The 21,772-nt window shown below is 36.6% G+C and overlaps 1 protein-coding gene across 1 annotated transcript in view; it reads left to right on the top strand.

Annotated features, from left to right (window-relative positions):
- Positions 1–21,091, top strand: part of CENPI (centromere protein I) — a 29,146-nt gene extending 8,055 nt beyond the window's left edge. Inside the window, exons 6-15 of the mRNA XM_061178451.1 lie at positions 8,828–8,876; positions 9,142–9,188; positions 13,104–13,193; positions 13,538–13,660; positions 13,896–14,063; positions 14,213–14,333; positions 15,469–15,560; positions 17,399–17,516; positions 17,600–17,664; positions 20,993–21,091. Of these exons, the coding sequence (XP_061034434.1) occupies positions 8,828–8,876; positions 9,142–9,188; positions 13,104–13,193; positions 13,538–13,660; positions 13,896–14,063; positions 14,213–14,333; positions 15,469–15,560; positions 17,399–17,516; positions 17,600–17,664; positions 20,993–21,091 (972 nt within the window). The remainder of the gene's footprint in view (positions 1–8,827; positions 8,877–9,141; positions 9,189–13,103; positions 13,194–13,537; positions 13,661–13,895; positions 14,064–14,212; positions 14,334–15,468; positions 15,561–17,398; positions 17,517–17,599; positions 17,665–20,992) is intronic.
- Positions 21,092–21,772: the final 681 nt, after the last annotated feature.

The following is a 21,772-nucleotide window of genomic DNA, read 5'->3' on the forward strand; positions in this document are numbered from 1 at the left end:
TAGTTCACAGAGCATGTGAACCATTCATCTAACCGAATTCCTCTTGCTTCTGGAAAGGGAATTCATTCATTGATTTCATTTTTTAAAAATTGACTGTGTCCATTGCATTGATCGAGGCAATGTAGAAGATTCAAAGTTTAGCAGAGAGTTTCCATATTCCAGGGGTTTATAATCCAGTTGGGGGACTAAGGGAAGCAGATAAAGTTAAATAACAATGCATAAGTTAAATTATCAAAGACAGTATATGTTAACATGAGGATAATAATTGCTGTGATATTTCCAGGAAGGAAAGAACACTGTAAACCAGAGTGATTAGAAAAAGCATCATAAAGTATGTAGGCATTGAGCTAGGCCGTGAAGGTTGAGTAGGATTTGAGATTTGATGTTTGATATGATAGGAATATTTCAAGCAAAGTTGTGAACTGTGTAAATTGTATTTCAGGAGACCTTAAATAGATCAGACTGACTTAATTACAATTGGTGTCAGGCAGTGGTGGGTGGTAAGGCTGAAAAAGTTGGGTGAGGAAAAATTGTTGAGGTCTTTAAATGTGATGGTAAGGAATTTGAACTTTATCCTATATCCAGTGGGGAAATCACTGAAAAACTTGGGGCAGAACATGTTGAAGGCAACACTGTAGGAAGTTGTATCTAGTAGTGCCAAACATTATGAATTAGGATGGAGGCTAGAGTCAGGAACACTAGTTAGGAGACTAACATGATGATGACATCCTAAACTAGCAGTTCTCAGATATGCTCTGTGGACCCCTTGAGGCTCCCTGAGAACCTTTCAGGAGGTCTCAGTGGTTCAAGTTATCTTTATAGCAATATCAAGATGTTATTAGCTATTTTCACTGTGTTGACATTTGCACTGATGGTGGATAAAACTGCTGGCGCCTTAGCACAAATCAGGTCAGTGGGGCCAGACTGTACTAGTGGTCGTTGTGTTCTTCACTGCAGTAAAAAACAAAAATGCTAGTTTCACTTAATAATGTCCCAAATGAAGCAGTAAAAATTACTTCATTAATTATATTAAACTTCAACCTGTGAGACACATCTTTAATATTATGTTTGATGAAATGGGAAGTACAAATAAATCCCTTCTGCATACTAAAGTACAACAGTTGTCCTGAGGAAAAGCACTTGTGTGATTGAGTTGTGAGCTAAACTGGCTGCTTTTCTTCACAGAATACCATTTTTACTTCAAAGAGTGACTGACATATAAACTGTGGTTATTTAGACTTGGGTATTTGGCAGATGTTTTCTTGAAAATGAACAAAGTGAGCTGGTCATTTCAAAGAAAACAAGTGGCACTATTTTTTGCCAGTAATAAAATTTGAGCTTTTAAGCGAAAATTACAAGTTTGGAAAATTTGTATCTGCCACTGTGAACTTGACAGCTTCCCAATACTTAAAGACTTTCCTGATGAGGATGGTAGCAATATTAATGAATGTGATTTTTAGATATTGTATAATGAAATGTGTCAATATTTGGAAACTTGGTATAACTAATTTCCAAATTATCAAGTATGATATTATGAAATTATGCATGGGTAAAAGAGCTATCCAAAGTGCAAGATATATCAATGAATTTTAATGGAACAGAGTACAAAGAGAGTTCATTGATAAGATTTCAGATTCCACATTGCAGCTGTTACCTAAGAGACTATCACTTACCAAGTTTTAGTGAGGTATCAAAGACTAATATCCACAATTTTCTGAAAAGGCTATTAAAATATTACTTTCTTCTCCAACTACATATCTGTGTGAGGCTGGCTTTTCTTCATGTACTTCAATCAGAACAACATATTGTAACAGATTTAATGCAGAAGCAGAGAATCTAGCTGTATTCTATTAAGTCAGAAACATTAAAGAAATTTGTAGAAATGTAAAACTGTATCACTCTAAGTCATTTTTTGGGGAAAATATAGTTATTTTTCATAAAATATTTCATTTATTGTTAGCATATGATGGGCTTATTTTTTAAATGAGTTAGTAAACATTTAAAAATTTCCGAGTTTTAGTTTCTAATATGGTAAATATCAACAGATATAAACCAGATAAACAAAAGCTCTTTGGGGTCCTCTAATTTTTAAGAATGTAAAGAGTCCTAAGACCAAAAAGTTTGAGAATCACTATCCTAGACTCAGGGGAATGAAAAATTGAAAGGACAAATTTTAGGGGAAATTGTAAAGGAAGAATTGACTTGGTACCTATATTGGATTAAGGGAAGGGTCAAGAGATAAAGATCCAAGTTTTTAAGGCAGCATGACTCAGAATGATGGTACCTTTGACCATAAAAGGAAATTTGTGAAAAGGAGCTAGTTTTGGAAGGAATATAATATGTTTGGCTTTAGATTTACAAAGTTTGAGGCTACATTCTGTAGAAATTCACTCAATGAACATTTATTAACCACATAATATGAAAGGCATTGAACTAGTATTGGAAATACAAATATGAGTAAGAATAAGTTAACTATAAGCCTCATATAATTAACTTATATGAGGCTTATATGCCAGGCACTAGTATACTTTATATACACAGTATTTCATCATCTCTAAGATGCCATCAGTGTTAAGATACATCATTATCTTATGAACCATTACAATAGAATGCTGCCATTAAAACTATCACATGATATGGATTTTAGGATTAGTTCTGTTTTCAGAGATGTTAAAATGTAGAGAAAGAAATGTTAGACTATGTAAAGTATTTTTTTCCCAGTTCTGAGGGTCTGAAAGTTCTTTTCTTACATCAATATTCTAAAAAATATTAATGAGCACCTACTATTTTCTATACTTGTGCTACCAGTATAGTAGCCACTAGCTTCATTTGACTAAGTGAGCACTGGGAATGTGGCTAGGCCAAACTGAAATGTGCGGTGAGTGTAAAACACACACCAGATAAGAAGTGGTTTTAACTCACATGAACCTCTTGCCAGCCTTATGTGGTATACACTTTTATCCCCATTTTAGAGATGAGGAAGCTGAGGCACAGAGAAGTCAAATAATTACCCAGAGTCACGTGACTAGAGCCAGGATTTATGGAAAATGATATCCCCATTTTAGAGATGAGACAACTGAGGCTTGGAAAAGTTATGTAACTTTGCTAAGGTAAGCTATCTAGTAAGAGGCTGAGCCTTGAAGATCTTTAAATGTAGTAGGAGAGAAGATAAGTACAGTGTGATAAATCCTGTGATAGTATCCACAGAGCTCCATGTGAGTATACAGGAGAGGTATCAAAATAAGACTGGGGATCAGGGTTAAAGTCATAGGAATTTGTTTTCAACAGGAAGAGAGACATGGGTGTTGATGTCAATAAATTTGTGGGTTAGTAAGGGACATTATTGAGGGAATTCCTGCCCAGTGGTTTTAGTGATTTTTTTTCCTCAAAGTTTCACTTAAGTAGGAGGCAAGGTCTTCTGCTGAGAATGAGGATGGGAAGATAGAATATTATGTTTGAGGAGAGAGTATACATTTTGAAATAGCTTTTGGTGGAAATAGAAATAGGAGGTTAGAGACACAGTTCTGAAGGCCCAGATGAGTTCAGGGAGCACGAATTTGTGATAGGTAATTTCTCCAGGGTGGGACAAGGAGGCAAGAGAGTGACCGCCGATGGATCAGGAAGTCTAGAGAGAAAAGGGAGAAGGTGAAGACAAAACAGGGCAGATTGGGAGCACACGCAGCTGAGGTTCAGGATGCCTTGGTGACATTCAGGAAATGTATTGGGGTTAAAAACTGGAATGATAGAAATTGTAGCATTGGAGTTTAAGATTTCAGGAGGGGATGGTTCAATGTGATGACAAGATTCAGAGTGACAATGGGATGAGTTGTTGAAGTAGGGTGAGGGAATGAAGGTTATTGGAATTGAAATTTTCTCTATCCTTATGGATTTATTGTTGTTGCTGCCCATTTATCAATTACAGAGTGAGGTATGTTGAAAATCTCCCACTATGAAGGCAGATTTGTTAGTTTTCCCTTAAAGTTCTGTCAAATTTTACTTTATATATTTTGAGTCTATTATTAGATATATGCACAATTATAGTTTTCATATTGTCCTGCTGAATCAAACCTTTATCATGGAGTTGCCCTTTGTTAGAAATGCTTTTTGTTTTAGTCATTTCGTTTGATGTTGACATTGGCTAGTATATTGCTTGGTATATTACCGTCTTTTGGTTTTTTGAAAAATCTTCTTTTGCCCTCATGTCTTAGATGCCTCTTTTATTTATTTATTTTTAAAAAACAATTTATTTTCTTTTTTTCTTTTTATATTTTTGGCTGCATCAGGTCTTAGTTGCGGCATGTGGGATCTTTTGTTGCGGCACGGGCTCTTCGTTGTGGTGCGCGGGCTTCTCTCTAGTTGTGGTGCGGGCTCCAGGGTGCGTGGGCTCTGTAGTTGGGGCGCACAGGATCCAGAGCACATGGGTCTGTAGTTTGCGGCACGCGGGCAGGCTCTCTCTTTGAGGCTCACAGTGCGGGCTTTGTTGCCCCATGGCATGTGGGATCTTAGCTCCCCAACCAGGGATCGAACCTGCGTCCCCTGCATTGGAAGGCAGATTCTTTACCACTGGACCACCAGGGAAATCCCTTAGATGCCTCTTTTCAATAGCATATAACTAGATTTTATTTTTAAATCCTGTCTGATGGTTTTTCACTTTTACCTGGAAAATTAGTTTATTCACTTTTGTAGTGATTGTTGATATAGTAGAAATAAATTGAAATATCAATATCTTATTTTGAGCTTTCTAAATGATCTGCTTTTTTCTGATTCTTTCCCTCATCCCTCTTATTTTGGATTGATTGTGGTTTTCCCCCATTCTTGGTTGGAAATTACACATTCTGTGTGTGTTGTTTTAGCTGTTATTGTACCTATTTTAACATGCATATATAGTGTAAAATGTAAGACAGTGTCATCCTTCTTACTGCTTTTCTTTTGTTTGGAAAATGTAGTTATTTTTTGTAAAATATGTCATCTAGCATATAATGGGTTTATTATTTTTTAATGAATTAATAACTTTATAATGTTCTCAGTTTAAATTTTTAATGTTTTTTTCTTAAAGTCTAAAAGTAACTAATATCTTTACCTTCATCTTGAATGATACAAGGACCTCAGAATGCTTTAACTCTGATCACACCCCTCCCAGATTATATGCTATTATCTGGTTTTAGTTCTGGCTCTTTCTTCTCCATCCTCCTCCACATACACATACAGTAGACATTATTATTTTCTTCACAGTTGGTGTTTGTTTAGATTTGCCCACATATTTGCCAATATCTTTGCTCATCATTTGTTTTTGCATCTCAGACCTTCAATCGAGCTCATTTTCTAGAATATTCTTTCAGTAGAATCTTTGATGGTAAACTCTGTCTTTGCCTAAAAATGTCTTTACTATGCCCTTGCTCTTGAAAATTGGTTCTGCTGTGTGTAGAACTCTAGGGTGACAGTGAAATTCTCTCAGGACATTGACAATATTGCACTGGCACCTCCTTTCCATTGTTGTCAAATCAGTCTAATTGTAGTATGTCATTTCTTTTCTCGCTGGATACTTTTTTAAAACAGCTTTGTTGAAATGTAACTCACATACCATACAGTCCACTCAAAGTAAAATCCACTGGTTTTTAGTATGTTCACAGATATGTGCAACCATGAACAGAGTCAGTTTTAGAACATTTTCATCACCTCAAAAATCTCATACCCCTTGGGAAACCAAAAAATTCATGTGACTTGCTTTATTGTGACATTCTTTCACTTTATTAAAAAAAAAACTCATACCTTTTAGCTATCACCCCCATCTTCCTATTTAGAGGTTCTTAAGCAACTCTTAATCTATTTTGTGTCTTTAGAGATTTGCCTGTTCTGGACATTTCACATAAATGGAATCATACAATATGGGGTCTTTTTTTCTTTTTCTTTTCTTTTTTTTTTTTGGCTGCCCTGCGCAGCATGCAGGATCCTAGTTCCCCAACCAGAGATCAAACCCAGGCCCCCTGCAGTGGAAGCACGGAGTCTTAACCACTGGACCGCCAGGGAAGTCCCTAATATGGGGTCTTTTTTGACTGGCTTCTTTTACTTAGCATAATGCTTTCAAGATTCAGCCATGTTGTCAGCATGTATTAGTACTTCATTCTTTTAACCTGTTATCTTTTTTCCGTAACATAAAATTTACCATTTTAACTATTTTAAGTGTTATTAATTGTTATAAATTTTTAAGTGTTATTAATTTTTAAGTGTTATTAATTTTAAGTGTTATTAATTGTTATTAATTGCATTCATAATGTTGTGCAACCATCACTGCTATCTATTTTCAAAACTTTTGTATTACCATAAACAGAAACTCTCTAGCCAGTAAGCAATAACTCCCCATTCCTCCTCCACCCAGCCCCTGGGAACCTCTAATCTACTTTCTGTCTATGAATTTGCCTATTCTAGGTGCCTCATATAAGTGGAATCATCCAGTATTTGTCCTTTTGTGTCTGGCTTCTTTCACTTAGCATGTCTTCAAAGTTCATCCATGTTATAGCATGTGTCAGAACTTCATTTTTATGGCTGAATAGTATTCCATTGTATGTTTATACCACATTTTGTTTATCCATTATCTGTTGATGAACCCTTGGGTTGTTTCTACCTTTTGGCTAACATGAATAATGCTGCAGTAAACGTTGGCATGCAAGTGCCTGTACAAGTCCCTGCTTAGAATTCTTTTGGATACATACTTAGGAGTTCTTCCAGGCAGGGACTGAGCCTCTTATAACCCAGGTATTTAGTATTGTAAACTTCATAAGAGCAGACCTTTTTGTCTGTTTTATCCACTGCTTAATAAGTACTTGTTTCATGAGTGAATGAATGAATAGGAACTATTCATAAATGTTTGTCAAATAATTGCAATATACTTGAGTAGTTTTCATGATGCTGACGAGAGAGTTTCTTGCTCAGCATGGCAGGGGGGCAAGGGGGCCTGCTTTTTTTCCTTTTCTTTTCTTTTTTTCTATCTTTTAAAAAATACTTATTGAAGTATACATACACAAAATTACTTATAAGTGATCAGCTCAATTAATTTTTATAAACCGAACATATTTGTATAAACATCACCCAGATCAAGAAATAGGGATCCTAACTTTTAAAAGCATTAAAAGTCACAACTTGTCAGGTGCCTGACTCTGTAGTGGCTGAGATGTGGTGGTTAACTATTTGCCAGAAAAGCAATTGTAAAGTCTTAGATGCACATGAATTTTTCCTTTCTAGATGTGATTAAAGGAGAATGTCAGATAGAATGCTGGGGCCTAGGGTGGCACTCGTTTCATACCCAACATGATAAGCAGTATTGCTAATGGTTCATATCCTAGGGATGTGAGGCAGTGAGTTTTTTTTGTTTTTTGTTTTTTTTACTGAAAGTTACTATGTTTTGTGTACAATGTGGCAGACTTGGTCATAACATGTATTCTTCCCTTAAAAACAAGAAGATCCTATATATAAATCCACGCTTATTACAAATATGTTCAGTCTTTATCAACCCATTTCTAAGTAAAGGAGTGGCAATATGGAATGCTGTACTTCAAAGTTTAGAATCAAGACTACTAAAATATGAGTTTGTTTAAAGAAAATCTTTGCTTTTGTTGCCTTCTCTAGTCCTATTTAATAATTTACTTTTTCAATTTCCTAACATCTAAAGCAGGTATTGGCAAATTTTTTCTTAAAGGGCCAGGTAGTAAATATTTAGGTTTGAGTGCCATACTGTCTCTGTCACAAGTACTCACTCTGCTGGTGTAGTGCAAAAGCAGCTACAGACAATAAATAAATAAATGAATGACTGTGTTCCAATAAAACTTTATTCACAATAACCAGCAGTGGGCTGGATTTGACCCACAGGTTGTTGTTTACCCATCCCTGCAATAGAGTATTATTTCCTTGTCTGATAAACAGATATTCTTAATTTAATGAACTCTAATTTATTGGGTTTTTTTTAATGTTTTATTTTATGGTTATCATTTTTTTTTTTTAATGAAAGTAAAACACTGCCACCCACTGGTCCTGAAGATATTCTACTCTAGTTTTTTTCTAGAACAGGTATCAGCAAACTTCTCCTGTAGAGGGCCAGATAGTGAATATCTTAGGTTTTGCAGGCCACTCAGTCTGTGTCACAACTGCTCAGCTCTGCTGTTGTAGCGAGAAAGCAGCCATGGCCAATACATATATGAGTGACTGTGGCTGTGTTCCAGTAAAGCTTGATTTGCAAAAACAAGTGGACTGTAGTTTGCTGACCCCTGATCTAGAATAAAACCTCAACAAATGGATGCTCAAAATGAAGTGGTATAAGGGAACCAAGGAATCATTTAGTAGTTTAACAAATTTATTATGTGATATCTGCCAAACTGAGGGCTAAATGATTAATTAAATTCTGGTATATCCACTCACTGGAATATTAAGATCATTGAAAATGATCATTTTGAAGACCAAGTAACATGGGAAAATACTTCTAAGTGGGAAATCAGGATAAAAATTTTAAGTTTGTATCTTAATAAATACTGACCTACTAGAAGGAATACATGAATTTTTGTTAGGTAGAAGAATCTTTTTCTGGTTTTCAAATTGTCTGCATTGTCGTTGTATTCCAAAAATAACTTTAAAAATGGCATAAAGGGATGCCAATTAAAACTATTGTTTTTTTTATCACTACTATGTAGTATGGAAAAGAGAAGCTTTGTAAAACTATTGTGCAATGAAATCCCGAAGCCTTTTTTCTTAGTATAAGATTGACATTTGAGGAAAATGCATTGTTGCTCTGTTCAAGATATAGTGTCATTTTTTTCTTTTATTTTTTATATTTTGACAGTGCCCTTATGTCTGCCATTTGTTGTATTTACTTACCAAAAAAGAGAATGGTGAGTATTTTCATTCCAGTTGTATTACATTCACTCTGTAGAATTAGCATTTGTATCCGCCTTTATAAAGTTAACTGTTAGCATTAGTTCTTTGACAGGGTTTTGTGGGATTTCTTTTTAGTACTTTTATCTAAGAGCATCTGCTTAATGGCTTAATTGAACAGGGTAATTATATTCTTGATGTGTTGTAAGGAGAAGCTACATGAACAAGGTTTCTTTTTATTCTGAACCACAGACTAGTACTTCTTTTCTTTACCTTTTCTAGTCAAACCATTTCGTGTGAGAAAACTGCTTGATCTTCAGGCCAAAATGGTGAGTACTGAAAAGACCTAAAACTGGCCAGTGTACTCTGTGCTAGGTACCGAGCTAGGCTTTGGGGATGTAAAATCGAATGCGTGTTTACCTTCAAGGAACTTAATTGCCTGGGGAGCTCAGTCAACAAAATAAAAAATCAGAATCAGACTGGGGTCAAGGAGGAGTGGTGATGGTGAGTAGAATTTAACTAGGCCAAGAAAGAAGAGAAGGGCACTCTTGGCAGAGGGAACAGCATGAGCAAAGCCAGGTCGATACCAAATAGCAGAAACCGTTTACAGAACTGGGTTGCTATGGCTGGAAAATAAGTGTTAGGGAGTAGTCAAAAATGACTACTTTATTTTATTAAAGTGACTAGCTTATTTATTCTGTGGCTGTGATCTAGGAAAGCATTCTTTTCTGGATACTTAAACTTCAGTATATTCCCTGACTATTATCTCTTGTCCTTACAGCTCTCTTGCATTGTTATTTCCACTATACCTGCCAGGTGACAGAAGTCTGTGAAGCTTTGGGTGTAAAACAATAGGAAGTTGTAGTGCCTATGCCTAACTGTTGAAGCCTGCGTAACCTATGTAGAGGCATTCAAATTTCATGAAAAACACAAACACATGTGCACATGTGTGCTTCTCCATTGTGAGGTTTCCTGTTGGTACAATTCAATGATTGTTCTTGCTTTATAGCTTCCTATTTTGGCGCTCTGGGTGCAGTATCTTCTCGTAGCTCTCTGAGGATAGTAATGGTAATGTTTTTGTCCAAATTTAATTTTATTTCACATTAATAGAAATTATGAAAAAGATGTACATTTTTCCGTGTTAACAGCAAAACATTTCAATGGAATAAGAAAATCTTACCATAAATAAGATCTTGTTGATTTGTATTAACTGAGACAAGTATATGTTCAAGTTAAAAAAATGACTCAGTACAGTGTCTAAAAATTTTTAACCCAGACATTAAATATATGGCATCATTATTAATATTCTATATAGTACATTACTAAATTACCCCATTATCAATGCCTATTTATAAAGACACATTCATAAAATTGTTTTGATAAGCTGGATTTCGGTGACTTTGATCACATCCAACAATACCGAGCCTAGAAGACATAGCCATGCTCACATGTAACTGAACATGTAAAATGGTAACAGGCATAATCAGCCCATGTAAGCAAATGTATTGGGTATGTGAATTTTTGATACCTGCAGAGGCATGTGTCCCCTCTATACCCATCGTGCCCCATAACTTCCCATCACGATGGACACAAAACAGAGAAATTGTCTTTCTGGTGGCAAGCATGAATGGTGGGAAGTGGAGCAAGCACGTTGTTATCTTACATGCACCAGGCCCTTTGAGAGCAGTCTTTGGAAAAGGAAGGGGGAGTTAGGTCTCATGTTGAAGGTGGGTAAGGGTGGTTTCTGGGATTCTCCCTCTACCAGGCATGAACCTGTGTGATTTGGGCTGATTTTTTTTTTTTTCCTGTTCCCAGCTTTGTCTCTGTTTCCTCAGAGTTCCTTTCTTGTTTGTTTGGTCTTTCATGGTAGAGGCTTTTCTCAAATACCTGGTAAACCTTGTTTGCCCATATTTAATAGTAAAGCACTAAAATGGTCATTGGAAACTTGTGTACGTGAGCAGGACTTGTTCATTGTAGGATCTTGATGTTTCATTGGGGAATTCCCCAGATGATGGTGTCACTTCTCCTAAGAAATTCTCCTGGGGACTTCCCTGGTGGCGCAGTTGTTAAGAATCCGCCTGCCAATGCAGGGGACACGGGTTCGAGCCCTGGTCTGGGAAGGTCCCACATGCCGCGGAGCAACTAAGCCCATGTGCCACAACTACTGAGCCCGCGTGCCTAGAGCCTGCGCACTGCAACAAAGAGTAGCCCCTGATCGCCTCAACTAGAGAAAGCCCACGTGCAGCAACGAAGACCCAATGCAGCCAAAAAATAAATAAATAAATAAATAAAATTAAAAAAAAAATTCTCCTGTTTCCTGACTAGGGGTTGTATTAGTCAGGCTTCTCCAGAGAAACAGAACCACTAGGATGTGTGTATATATAGAGAAAGATTTTTATAAGGGATTGGCTCACATGATTATAGAGACTCATAAGTCCAACATCTGCAGGGTGGGCCTGCAGGCTGGAGATCCAGGAGAGCTGATGTTCCAGTTTGAATTCATCGGCAGTCGGCAGTCTGGTGGAGAATACTCTCTTGCTTGGGGGAGCTGGTCTTTTTGTTCTGTATAGGCCTTCAACTGATTGAATGAGGCCCACCCACATTATGGTGGGTAGTCTGCTTTACTCAAGAGTCCACCGATTTAAATGTTAATCTCATCAAAAACACCCTCAGAAACACCCAGAACATTTGATTTGGGCACCCCACGGCCCAGCAAAGTTGACATGTAAAATTACTTGTCACAGGGCTATAAACCTGGCTACTAGCACTTTGGGACTTAAGCAGTAGAAAAGATTGGGGAAAGGTTCTGGTACACTCCCTCAGTTCTGCAAACTGTATGAGTTCAGCTTTTATCTTCAGTGAGTAAAACCCTGATGTTTGCCAGTGTAGTGAAGGAATTTGGGGTTCTAACTGCTTCTTATGTAGGCTTTCAACCAGTCCTTCTGTTTTTCAGCCCTCTTGCACCTCCACTTTTCAGAGGTATCTGATCCCTCAAATTCCTGAGCCTTTCTGGGAGTTCTCAAGCATGAATCTGCTGCTTTTGAGGCTTTTTCTGTTGCTGCCTTAGCTTTTGTTTTCTCTATTCTGCTAAGTTGGTTATTGTTTGTCCATCTTCATTTGAGGTTCCGAAATCTTGTTGAGACCTCACATGTGCTATTGTCTGCCTTCTTGTTCTCTTTGAACTTGTGCTTTATGCCTTTTTCCATTCCTTTACTTTTTAGTGGGGTTTTATGAGGACCCAGAATTAAACATGTATGTTCAGTATGCCATGTTTAACTAGAAGTCTCTCTCTCGCTTTCTTTTAAGAAAGTGTTAACTTTTTAACAATAAAGATAGGTTTAGTTAACTAGACAATAAGTTCTAAAGGTCTCTCCACTCCTAAATATTTGCTCTTTCAAAAACATTCCAACTCAAAGCAAACACTCTGATACTAATTGATAATGAGTACAGAGATCAGAAGATATTTCAGCATAGATAGCCTGGGTCATTTTGGTTTTGTTATCATAAATTTACTTTCAGGAAGCTATTATAAAATAGGAATACTGTATTTCTAATCCCCATTTTCTGCCTTCCTTATGTTGTATAGTATTTGATTCAACAAAATAGTAATATAATAAAACAGTTTGGTTTCTTCCTTGGAATTTTAGTGGTATGCTTCTTCTGGATAGCCAGATATATCAAACACAGGTATCCAGCAGTAAGGACTTCTGTCATAAAATTAATGTTTTTGTAAAGACTTTTTCAGTTATATCAAGCTGTTTGACTTCTGCATACCAATTGTTAGATATCCTAGTGAATTTTCCAAGAATCATGATGCTAAGGTATTAATATTTCCTTTGCTCTGTTTTCTTGGCTTCCCTTTTTGTCCTTCCACCTTCCTGTCTAAATCAAGAATGAGTAAACTTTGAGTCCTGAGTATTATACCAGTGAGAGTAAGCCATGCTAGCAGATATGACTGGTAAGCCTAAGGCACGGGCAGAGAAGAAGAGAGAAGATATAAGGAAGAAGTAAAATCTGGAAAAAGGTCATAAAAGAGAAGATGACAAGTTGGCGAGGGTTGCTTTATGATAGTTGATTTAAATGTTCGAGTTTCTATTCCTTGATTTTCTATAGCATCTTCCTATAGCTATATCACATAATAAAATTAGGGTCTGAATATATGTTTAATCTTTTTATTTTATTGTTACTTTTTTTTTTCTTACTGGCCACAGAATTGAAAATTGAAAACTCTTATTTTATTTCAGGGAATGCAGCCTCATCTCCAGGCTTTGTTGTCACTATATAAATTCTTTGTTCCTACTTTGATTTCTGTATCTTTGCCTATGAGGAAGAAGGTAAGGGATTAAGGAGCAGTAAGTCATATTGAGATAGAAATATGTTGTTTTGAGTAAGTTAATTTATAGATTTGGACTAAAATGTTTATAGCATACTGTTTTAAGATCTAATATTGTGGCACTGTTTCTGAGTTTTTTTAGGGATTAGCACTTCGTTTTGATTCCATTCAGTGTATTCCATTCAATGTAATAGATTCCTGATTAGAAAAAAAAACTTAAATGGATTTGCATGGGTGTAAAACATTTCATAATTAATATACTTTCAATTAATGAAGAGTTTTAGGTTTTATGCTGCTCCAACTTATGGATACCTCCTCTCGTGTACTTTACATTCAAATTTATAGATCTATTTTAAGAATTCAGAGAATCTGTGGAAGACAGCTCTACTTGCTGTGAGGCAAAGGAATCAGGGACTTCCTCCAGAACCTCTAAAGTTGATGTTAGCTAATGTCCATCCTGTAAAAAGAGTAAGTATCTAAAACCCCAAGTGACTTGCACAGTCTTCTTTTATTAAATTCAAACAATAACCATTCAGATGTTGGAAGAGATTATAGATATTTAAGTACATTTTAATTACCCAGTATTCTATGCAAACTATATTCAGACTCCATTCATTAAACCACCTTAACAAGTGCTTTTACATTTATAGTTTGTAATCTGCTTAGTCCATTGATAGATTGTTTTATTATCTTTCTTTTTTAGAAATGGAATTCTCACTCAGTTATACCAGTGCTAAATTCCCGTAACTACAGTAAAGAAAGTGGGAAAAAGGGGATGAATCTTTCTGATTATTTCAGTAGCAATGGATCATTTCCACTGGAACAGCTTAAAAGCTTCCCTCAACTCTTACAGAACATCCATTGCTTAGAGGTATGTGACTGGACCATGTGCTTATTTGCATTTTCCATTTGATCTTCATGGCCTTTATTTTTGTTATATATTTCCTATCTGATGATTTCCTTGTTGCTCTGGTCTCCTTTTTATATACTTACAGTTGACCGATTGTTCTGTCTTTGCAGCTGCCTTCTCAGATGGGTGCAGTGCTGAACAACTCTCTGCTACTACACTATATTAACTGTGTCAGAGATGAGTCAGTCTTACTGCGGCTCTATCACTGGTTGAGTCAAACATTACAAGAAGGTAAAAATTGATACTTAGAAGTGTTAGATGAATGAAGAAGGAATAAGATGGTTTACAAATGGGTTTCTTTTAAAAGGGTGCCAACTTCTAGACAGGAGGAGCCTTCATATGCTGTAATTATTTTTCCGGTAATCATGTATTCAGAGCCTGAATGCTGCTGTTGTCGTAATTTTAAGGGGTAGTAAGAAAGGAGGTGTATTGTTAAGGAAACACTGCTGGATGGCCACCAAAACTCACTGGGTGGCTCCACTTTGATGACTGTCACAGTCCAAGGCCTCTTCATCTTTGTATGTTCAGAAACTTGCTGTTAAGCCCCCAGAACCATCGGATTAATGCTAACCAAACTCAGAGACTGTCGTGTAAGCCAGAATGTCAACTTTTTATTTCATAATAGAAGTAATTCTTTCTGGTGACCAAAATGTTCATGTTTGCCGACTAGAATAGCTCCTCTCTGCTATCAATATATATGGGGACCACATTAGTCATCAGAAAGTTTCTTAATTATAGAACTGAAGGAAAAGGCAGTGAGGGAGTTTTTCATCCAGGCCATAGTAAAGCCTGATCATTTCATTCCTCCAAGGAGGTCGATTTCTCTAAACATAGTATTGAGTTCACCAGATTATTTCTTTCCTGGATAAGTAAATCCCGACTCTTCAAGTGTTTAAGGTCAGTTTTAGTCGGTTCCAGGATAACTCTCCTTTTCCTACTCAGTCTTTCTTTACATAGGATATGATACAGTTTGTTAGATTTCCACTAACTAAAGTTCTGCCACCCTTAGATTACCCCCAGCTCACCCTAATTGAAGTTTAGGCATTCTCAAACTTTTAATTCATACACTTATAGTCTTTTGGATTACTGTGTGGCATAAAGCTAATCACATTCATTATATGTGACATTTACTAGTTTATTTTTTCACTGTAAGCTTTCCCCCTATATTACCAAGTTCTTGAGAAACATCACACTATCACTTCCACATATATATTATAGTCTCCAGTGTGAGTTGGCTAGGATGTATGAGACAGATAGCTTGTTTATATTTTTCATTTATTTGTCACTTTAGAGTTGTGGTGGTTATGTTTTGTGTAGTTTTTACTGTTGTGCAACCGGAGCCTTATGTTTAATATTTTTGTTCCAGAATGTATTTGGTACAAGGTGAATAATTATGAACATGGAAAAGAATTTACCAACTTCCTGGACACTATCCTCAAGGCAGAATGCTTCTTACAAGTAAGATTCTGCTTGTTTCCTACACACTTCACCACTTAAAAAAAAAATTTTATTTATTAATTAATTTATTTATTGGGCTGTGCTGGGTCTTAGTTGCGGCATGCAGAATCTTTAGTTGTGGCATGCAAACTCTTAGTTGAGGCATGTAGGATTTAGTTCCCTGACCAGGGATCGAACCCAGGCCCCCTGCATTGGGAGCGTGGAGTCTTAGCCACTGGACTACCAGGGAGGTCCCACCACTTCTTAATTTATTTAGATATCCATTAAAAACCTTTTCTTTAGTGCTTGACATCTTTTGTAAACAATATCTATTCAATTCAAAATTCATTATAAATAGAGCCAAGTTGCACTGTCATTTATCTTTGTACTGTTGGATTTGAAGAAAGAATTTGTTAAATTATGCAAATATGAGAGAAAGGTCTAGGGAATTCCCTAGCTGTCCAGTGGTTAGGACTCCAGCGCTCTCACTGCCGAGGGCCTGGGTTCAATCCCTGGTTGGGGAACTAAAATCCCGTGAGCCCCCCACCCCCCCAAAAAAGAGAGAAAGGTCTATAATTTAAGAGAACAAACTGAAGATGTAATTGAATACATTAAATTAATTGAATTAGCCAGTAAGATAAATCTCATAGGGTTACTACTTGTGTCCTTATAATCAACAAACATTTTTTTGATTGTCGAATATGCTCCAGCCAATTAATTATTTGGCCTGGGTAACCCTGAGTTGTACTTTTAAGCTGCCACTCAGGTATGAGCACCATCAAGAAGCCTTTACTCTGTCTGGGTTAGATGTTTGTTCTATGTGCTTCCTTAGCTCTCTGTGTTTGCCTGTACCGTGGTACTTTCAGCATCTGTTTTTCCACACATTATGAGCTCTGGACAGGTGGGAACCATGTCTAACTTTTCTTCATGTATGGGTGTTCAACTTGGTACCTGATACAAAAGAGATTCTCAATAAATGTTTGTTGAATAAATCTTAAGGATTTGGTGTGAAACCATTGAATTAGAAGTTGGGTGTGGATAACGGTGGTGAGGATAAAAGGATGAATTTAGGTTGATTTTTTAGATTTCCTGCTTGGGAGGATGATGATGGGAATACAAGAAAAGCAGGCTAGGAAGGAAAGATATATTTGATTTGAAAGATGCCTGTGGGATATCTAAGAGGTCCAGTAGGCAGTTAGATAATGAGTCTAGATCTCAGGAATGAGATTTGGGCTAGAGATGCAGAAATTTAGGACTCCTCATGATATAGGTGGTGGTTTTAGCTATGTTATAGATGCGATTGTCCAGAGAATTCATGTCATGAAAAGAAGGTCCAGAATAGAGTCTTGGTGCACGCCACTATTTAAGGCTCAGGACGACAAAGTTAAAAGGGAAAACCCTGGATCTTCACTCTGGTAAAAACAGAGGCAGCCTAGACATTCAGGCCTCTCCAGATGGTGCTGCCCAGAGTTTGGGTTTGGTCTATGGCCCCTAATGAAATTCCAGCCTTATTATACAACATTGTATGCACTCTATTGACTATCATGTACTCCAAAATAATACAGTGTCATTTATCTTTAAAAATATTCCATAACTTGACTTCTTACCTTCTTTCCAATTGGTAAAGTTTTATGGTGTTTGAAAACTGTGTTGATAAAGATGGTAATGTATCCAAATATTAATCATCTGATCATTTTTATGAGAAAGTCTGGCACCTAATCCAAGGCTTTTAATTATATTTATGACAAAAAAATTAGTCTAAGGGTAAAACAACTATAGCACAAAGTAAACTGGTTGTTTCAAGAGTAATTACGACTGAAGAGTTCCATGCAAGGTTTTACTATCAACTTGTGTTACAGGAGGGGTTTTATTCCTGTGAAGCATTCCTGTATAAGAGCCTTCCTCTCTGGGATGGTTTCTGTTGTCGATCACAGTTCCTTCAACTTGTGAGCTGGATTCCTTTTAGTAGCTTCTCTGGTATGTATCATGAAAATTTGGAGTCATTTAATTCAATGTAATATTAATTAAAAGGATTGAATAACTTTTTTTATTATTTTTAGAGGTGAAACCACTTCTTTTTGACCATCTATCACGGCTCTTCTTTACATCAACTATTTATTTCAAGGTAAAAAAAAAATTGTCTTGCTTAGATTCAATAGGAAATATTAGTCTGTGGCTGGTGGTACACAATTTCAAACCCACACTATAGCAGTGTTTTGTAACAGGAGTTGCTTGGACCTGGACTTGAGGTGCTGCATCATTCAAATCAAAGTTAATGTGTAGAATCTTCTGTTTTTAAGGTTTTGTTACATGTAATTTTCCTGAACTGTAACAGATGACAAAGTGAATGAACAGGTGGCAAATGAGTATTAATAAAAACAAACTGGGAAATAACTTAAGCATACTTAGTTTGATTGTTGTGGTTGATAATTTTGTAGATACACTTATTTATTTCTCAAATGTGTATTGAGCACCCACTATGTGTTATAATATAGTCATTTTCTGCTAATAAAATTGTTCCAACCTTATATAATAAAATTAAAAGTTGTTACTATTTTGAGGTGTGCTCCAAAAAAAGACCACTGTGGCTTCCAGACTAAGTTTGAGAGCCACTTTCTTATAGAATGGTTATTCCTATTCTAAAAGAGTGACAATATAAGTAATGTTTCTTTTATAACTTTTTTTCACCTTAAATCACTTACTGTTCACCACATTTACAGGAAAAATATATTGTCCTGGTTGGTGTTTGTCATAATCAAGTGGTACTTTATAATTACCTATCACATTAACTGGGATTCAGGGTTTATTTATATTATTTGTAACTTTCTACCTTACCATGTCATGTCATTCACATGACAATACACACTGCTTCTCCCAGATAACACATTTTCAGAGACTTCATTTTGCAACTTTCTGTGATTCTCTTCCGATCTTCTAATTCAGTTATTCTTTATTTCTTCTCTTATTCCACCAATCTAGAGCGCTATTTATCTGTAAATATTAGGTTAAACCATATGAATAGGTTTAACCTAATAGGTCAAAGATGTTTGACAATTGGCAGTTTCATATGTTCCAGCCTAATAAGTATATATACGTTTATACACACATGCATATATTTATATTTGAGAGTGGGGGGTGGGGAGAGGAAGGGAAACAGACAGTAGCCCAAAGACAGAAATCAGGGGAATGCTCACTGTTTAATTCTCACTGAAAAGGAGGTGTCTATGAAGGAACCTTTTCAAGAGGTATGAAAAGAACCAGGAGAACAGTAGTGCCAAAGAAACAGAGAATACAGGCTATCAAGAAGGAGTGAAGGGATAATGTTGCTACATATCCCAAGAGGGTCCAGAAAGATATGGACCAAAAAAAAGTTTCTTTTGGAATTGATAATACAGAGGTCTTGGCTACCTTTGTGAGCAGGTTCAGTGGAGTGTGGGGGTAAAAACCAAATTGTGGAGGTTGAGGAGTTGATGAGAAATGAAGACAAGACAATGAGTATTGACTGTGTTTCCAAAAGTTTGGCTAAAAAGAAGAGGGAGAGAGAGAGAGAGAGAGAGAGAGAGAGAGATAGCTGTAGTGGGACTTTGAATCAAGGGAAGGTTGTAATCTTCTTTGTCCCCAGAGTGAGAAAAACCTGCACATGTTTATAGATAGGATGCAAGGAGCCAGATGAGAAGAGGGAGAGGTTGAAAATGGGGGAAAGATGAGGGATAATTGACAGTGCAGGGTTTCAGAAAAAGCATGAAGGTATTGGTTTAAGACTAGGTAGAGGGATTTGCTTGAATGGGTGGTAAGAGGTTGGGAGGTACTACTTATTCTCTAAGATTGGGGACGAGGATGTAGAGATAGGTGGACATGTAGATATATTTGTACAGTTTGAAGAAAGAGCAAGAAATTGAAATACTTGTGCCTAAAAATGTTAAATTTCTCAAAATAGGAAGTGCATTGTAGAGGACAGAATTGAGTAGGGCACTTCAAGACGGTGTTATGTGCTTAGCCATTAAAAAGAATGGGAGAGAGAGACAGCTAATTGAAGAGAAATATAGTAAAAGGATTATTGAGCTTCATTAAGGGCCCAGATGAAGTTGGAGACCATAACTTAGGAGTGTAGAGCTGTGCTTCTCAACCATTTTTTTTTTTTAAGCCCATGCCCCCTTCTCATAAACCTAAGAATCTCATGCCTTCCTTTAATGTGGAGGCTGGATGGGGTAGAGTAGGTGAGTGGAGATTTTCTGAATATGTCATAGTAATATCGAATATCTTTTCAAGTGTTAAATTGACACCAAAATAGAAGATTGTTTTAGGTGATTCCAAGGTTGCTTTCAACTTGAACATATTTATAACCTGAATGTGAGGTGTCAATTTCTAAAAAAAAAAAAAAAAAAAGATATTTTTTAAATTAATTAATTTATTTATCTATTTTTGGCTGTGGTGGGTGTTCATTGCTGCACATGGGCTTTCTCTAGTTGCGGCGAGCTGGGGCTACTCTTCATCGCGGTGCGCGGGCTTCTCATTGTGGTGGCTTCTTTTGTTGAGGAGCACGGGCTCTAGGCGTGCGGGCTTCATTCAGTAGTTGCAGCATGTGGGCTCAGTAGTTGTGGTTCGCGGGCTCTAGAGCGCAGGCTCCGTAGTTGTGGCACATGGGCTTAGTTGCCCTGCGGCATGTGGGATCTTCCTGGACCAGGGATCGAACCCGTGTCCCCTGCATTGGCAGGTGGATTCTTAACCACTGCGCCACCAGGGAAGTCCCTAAAAAAATATTAATTGAACTGTGCTATGAAGTAGCAGTAAGCATTCTATCACTGGAGATACTCAAATATAAATAGTATCTAGACCATCATTTATTAAGGATATTTAAGAAAGGTTTCCTGTGTTAGGTTTTAGGATGGTATGGATTGCTTTCAAATTTATAGATATTATGATTTATCCTTATAAGTGTTCCAGGCACACTTATTTCAAGACTATATTTTTTGTATATGAATGAGTCCTTGGGAAATCAAGGCAAGGCCTGACAAAGGAAAAACTATAGGATTGTTTGTTTTCCACAATCACAGAAGATAAATTTTATGACCAACAAAAAGAGTAAATTGCAGTTGTAGACACAAGGCGAAAAGGGTGGCAAACTCCTATCTGTAGCAACTTCAAAGGATCTCTGAGGGGAGCTAATAAGGGGTGGGTGATGTAATATATGTTATGAATGAATGTAATTTAGAGAAACAAGAGTCTGTTCCTCACTGATAAGCTGGGGGCAGGCTTGTAGAGAAAATGGTAAAATAAACTTGTACTTGCATTAATCTGTCTCTTGGCGACCGATTAGGTTGGAGCAGCAGCTATTGGGTTCTGAATTGGATGTGGTTATCTCCACAGTCCCTTCCACCTCTAAGCCTCTGGTTTAGTCTGTTAGTTCTCAGCACTATGGTATGTCTGATGATTTTTTTGTTTTGTGTCCACAGTGTAGTGTTCTTCAGTGTCTGAAAGAGCTACTGCAGAATTGGCTGTTGTGGCTTTCTATGGACATCCACATGAAATCTGTGATGAACAGTCCTCTGTGAGTTATCTTATAACCCTCCATAAGAGTTGATCTCTACAAAACTGTTTGCATATGGATTAATAGTGTGGCATAAAACCTAATTGCTTCATGCAAATGCTTAATTGTACTTTTCTAAAAAAAATGTTTTTTGTTACTTTTCACTCTTCCCCACAATCCTGTGAGGAAGGTTAATTCTTCAAGTTTTATTCTATAAGTCAGAAAGCAACCCCCAAGCCTCTGAGTCACTTGCAAGAGTTAATATAGCAAAACATTGGCCAGCTGACGTTAGAACTTGCAACTTTGACTTCCATTCAGTTTAGCTCATTTTATAAAATGTATTCTTGCTTATATGTGAAGTCAATTTTGATGATGGCTAGGAAGATCTGTAATTTTGCTGTACAGATTTTTTTTATGTTTCTCTGATGTATTTTGCTTATATACGTTAATTTATTTTCACTTTGTAATTAAAAAAGAGCCCTGAATTTCCATTATGTTCATTACTGTTAAATGTGAAACCTCAAAGTGAAAGTAAAAGCCTGACTGAATTTTCAAGGAACTGCCTGATCAGGTTTTTTTGACTCTTTCTACCTAGAGTCTTTTGCTTCTCCTGTATTCTTTTTTAACATTAATTTCTTTTATATTATAGAAAATTACAAACATATTCAAAAGTAGAGAAAATAGTACAATTGTTACCCTTATGTAC

Source organism: Eubalaena glacialis, chromosome X, assembly GCF_028564815.1.
Source record: "Eubalaena glacialis isolate mEubGla1 chromosome X, mEubGla1.1.hap2.+ XY, whole genome shotgun sequence".
Lineage (NCBI taxonomy): Eukaryota > Metazoa > Chordata > Mammalia > Artiodactyla > Balaenidae > Eubalaena > Eubalaena glacialis.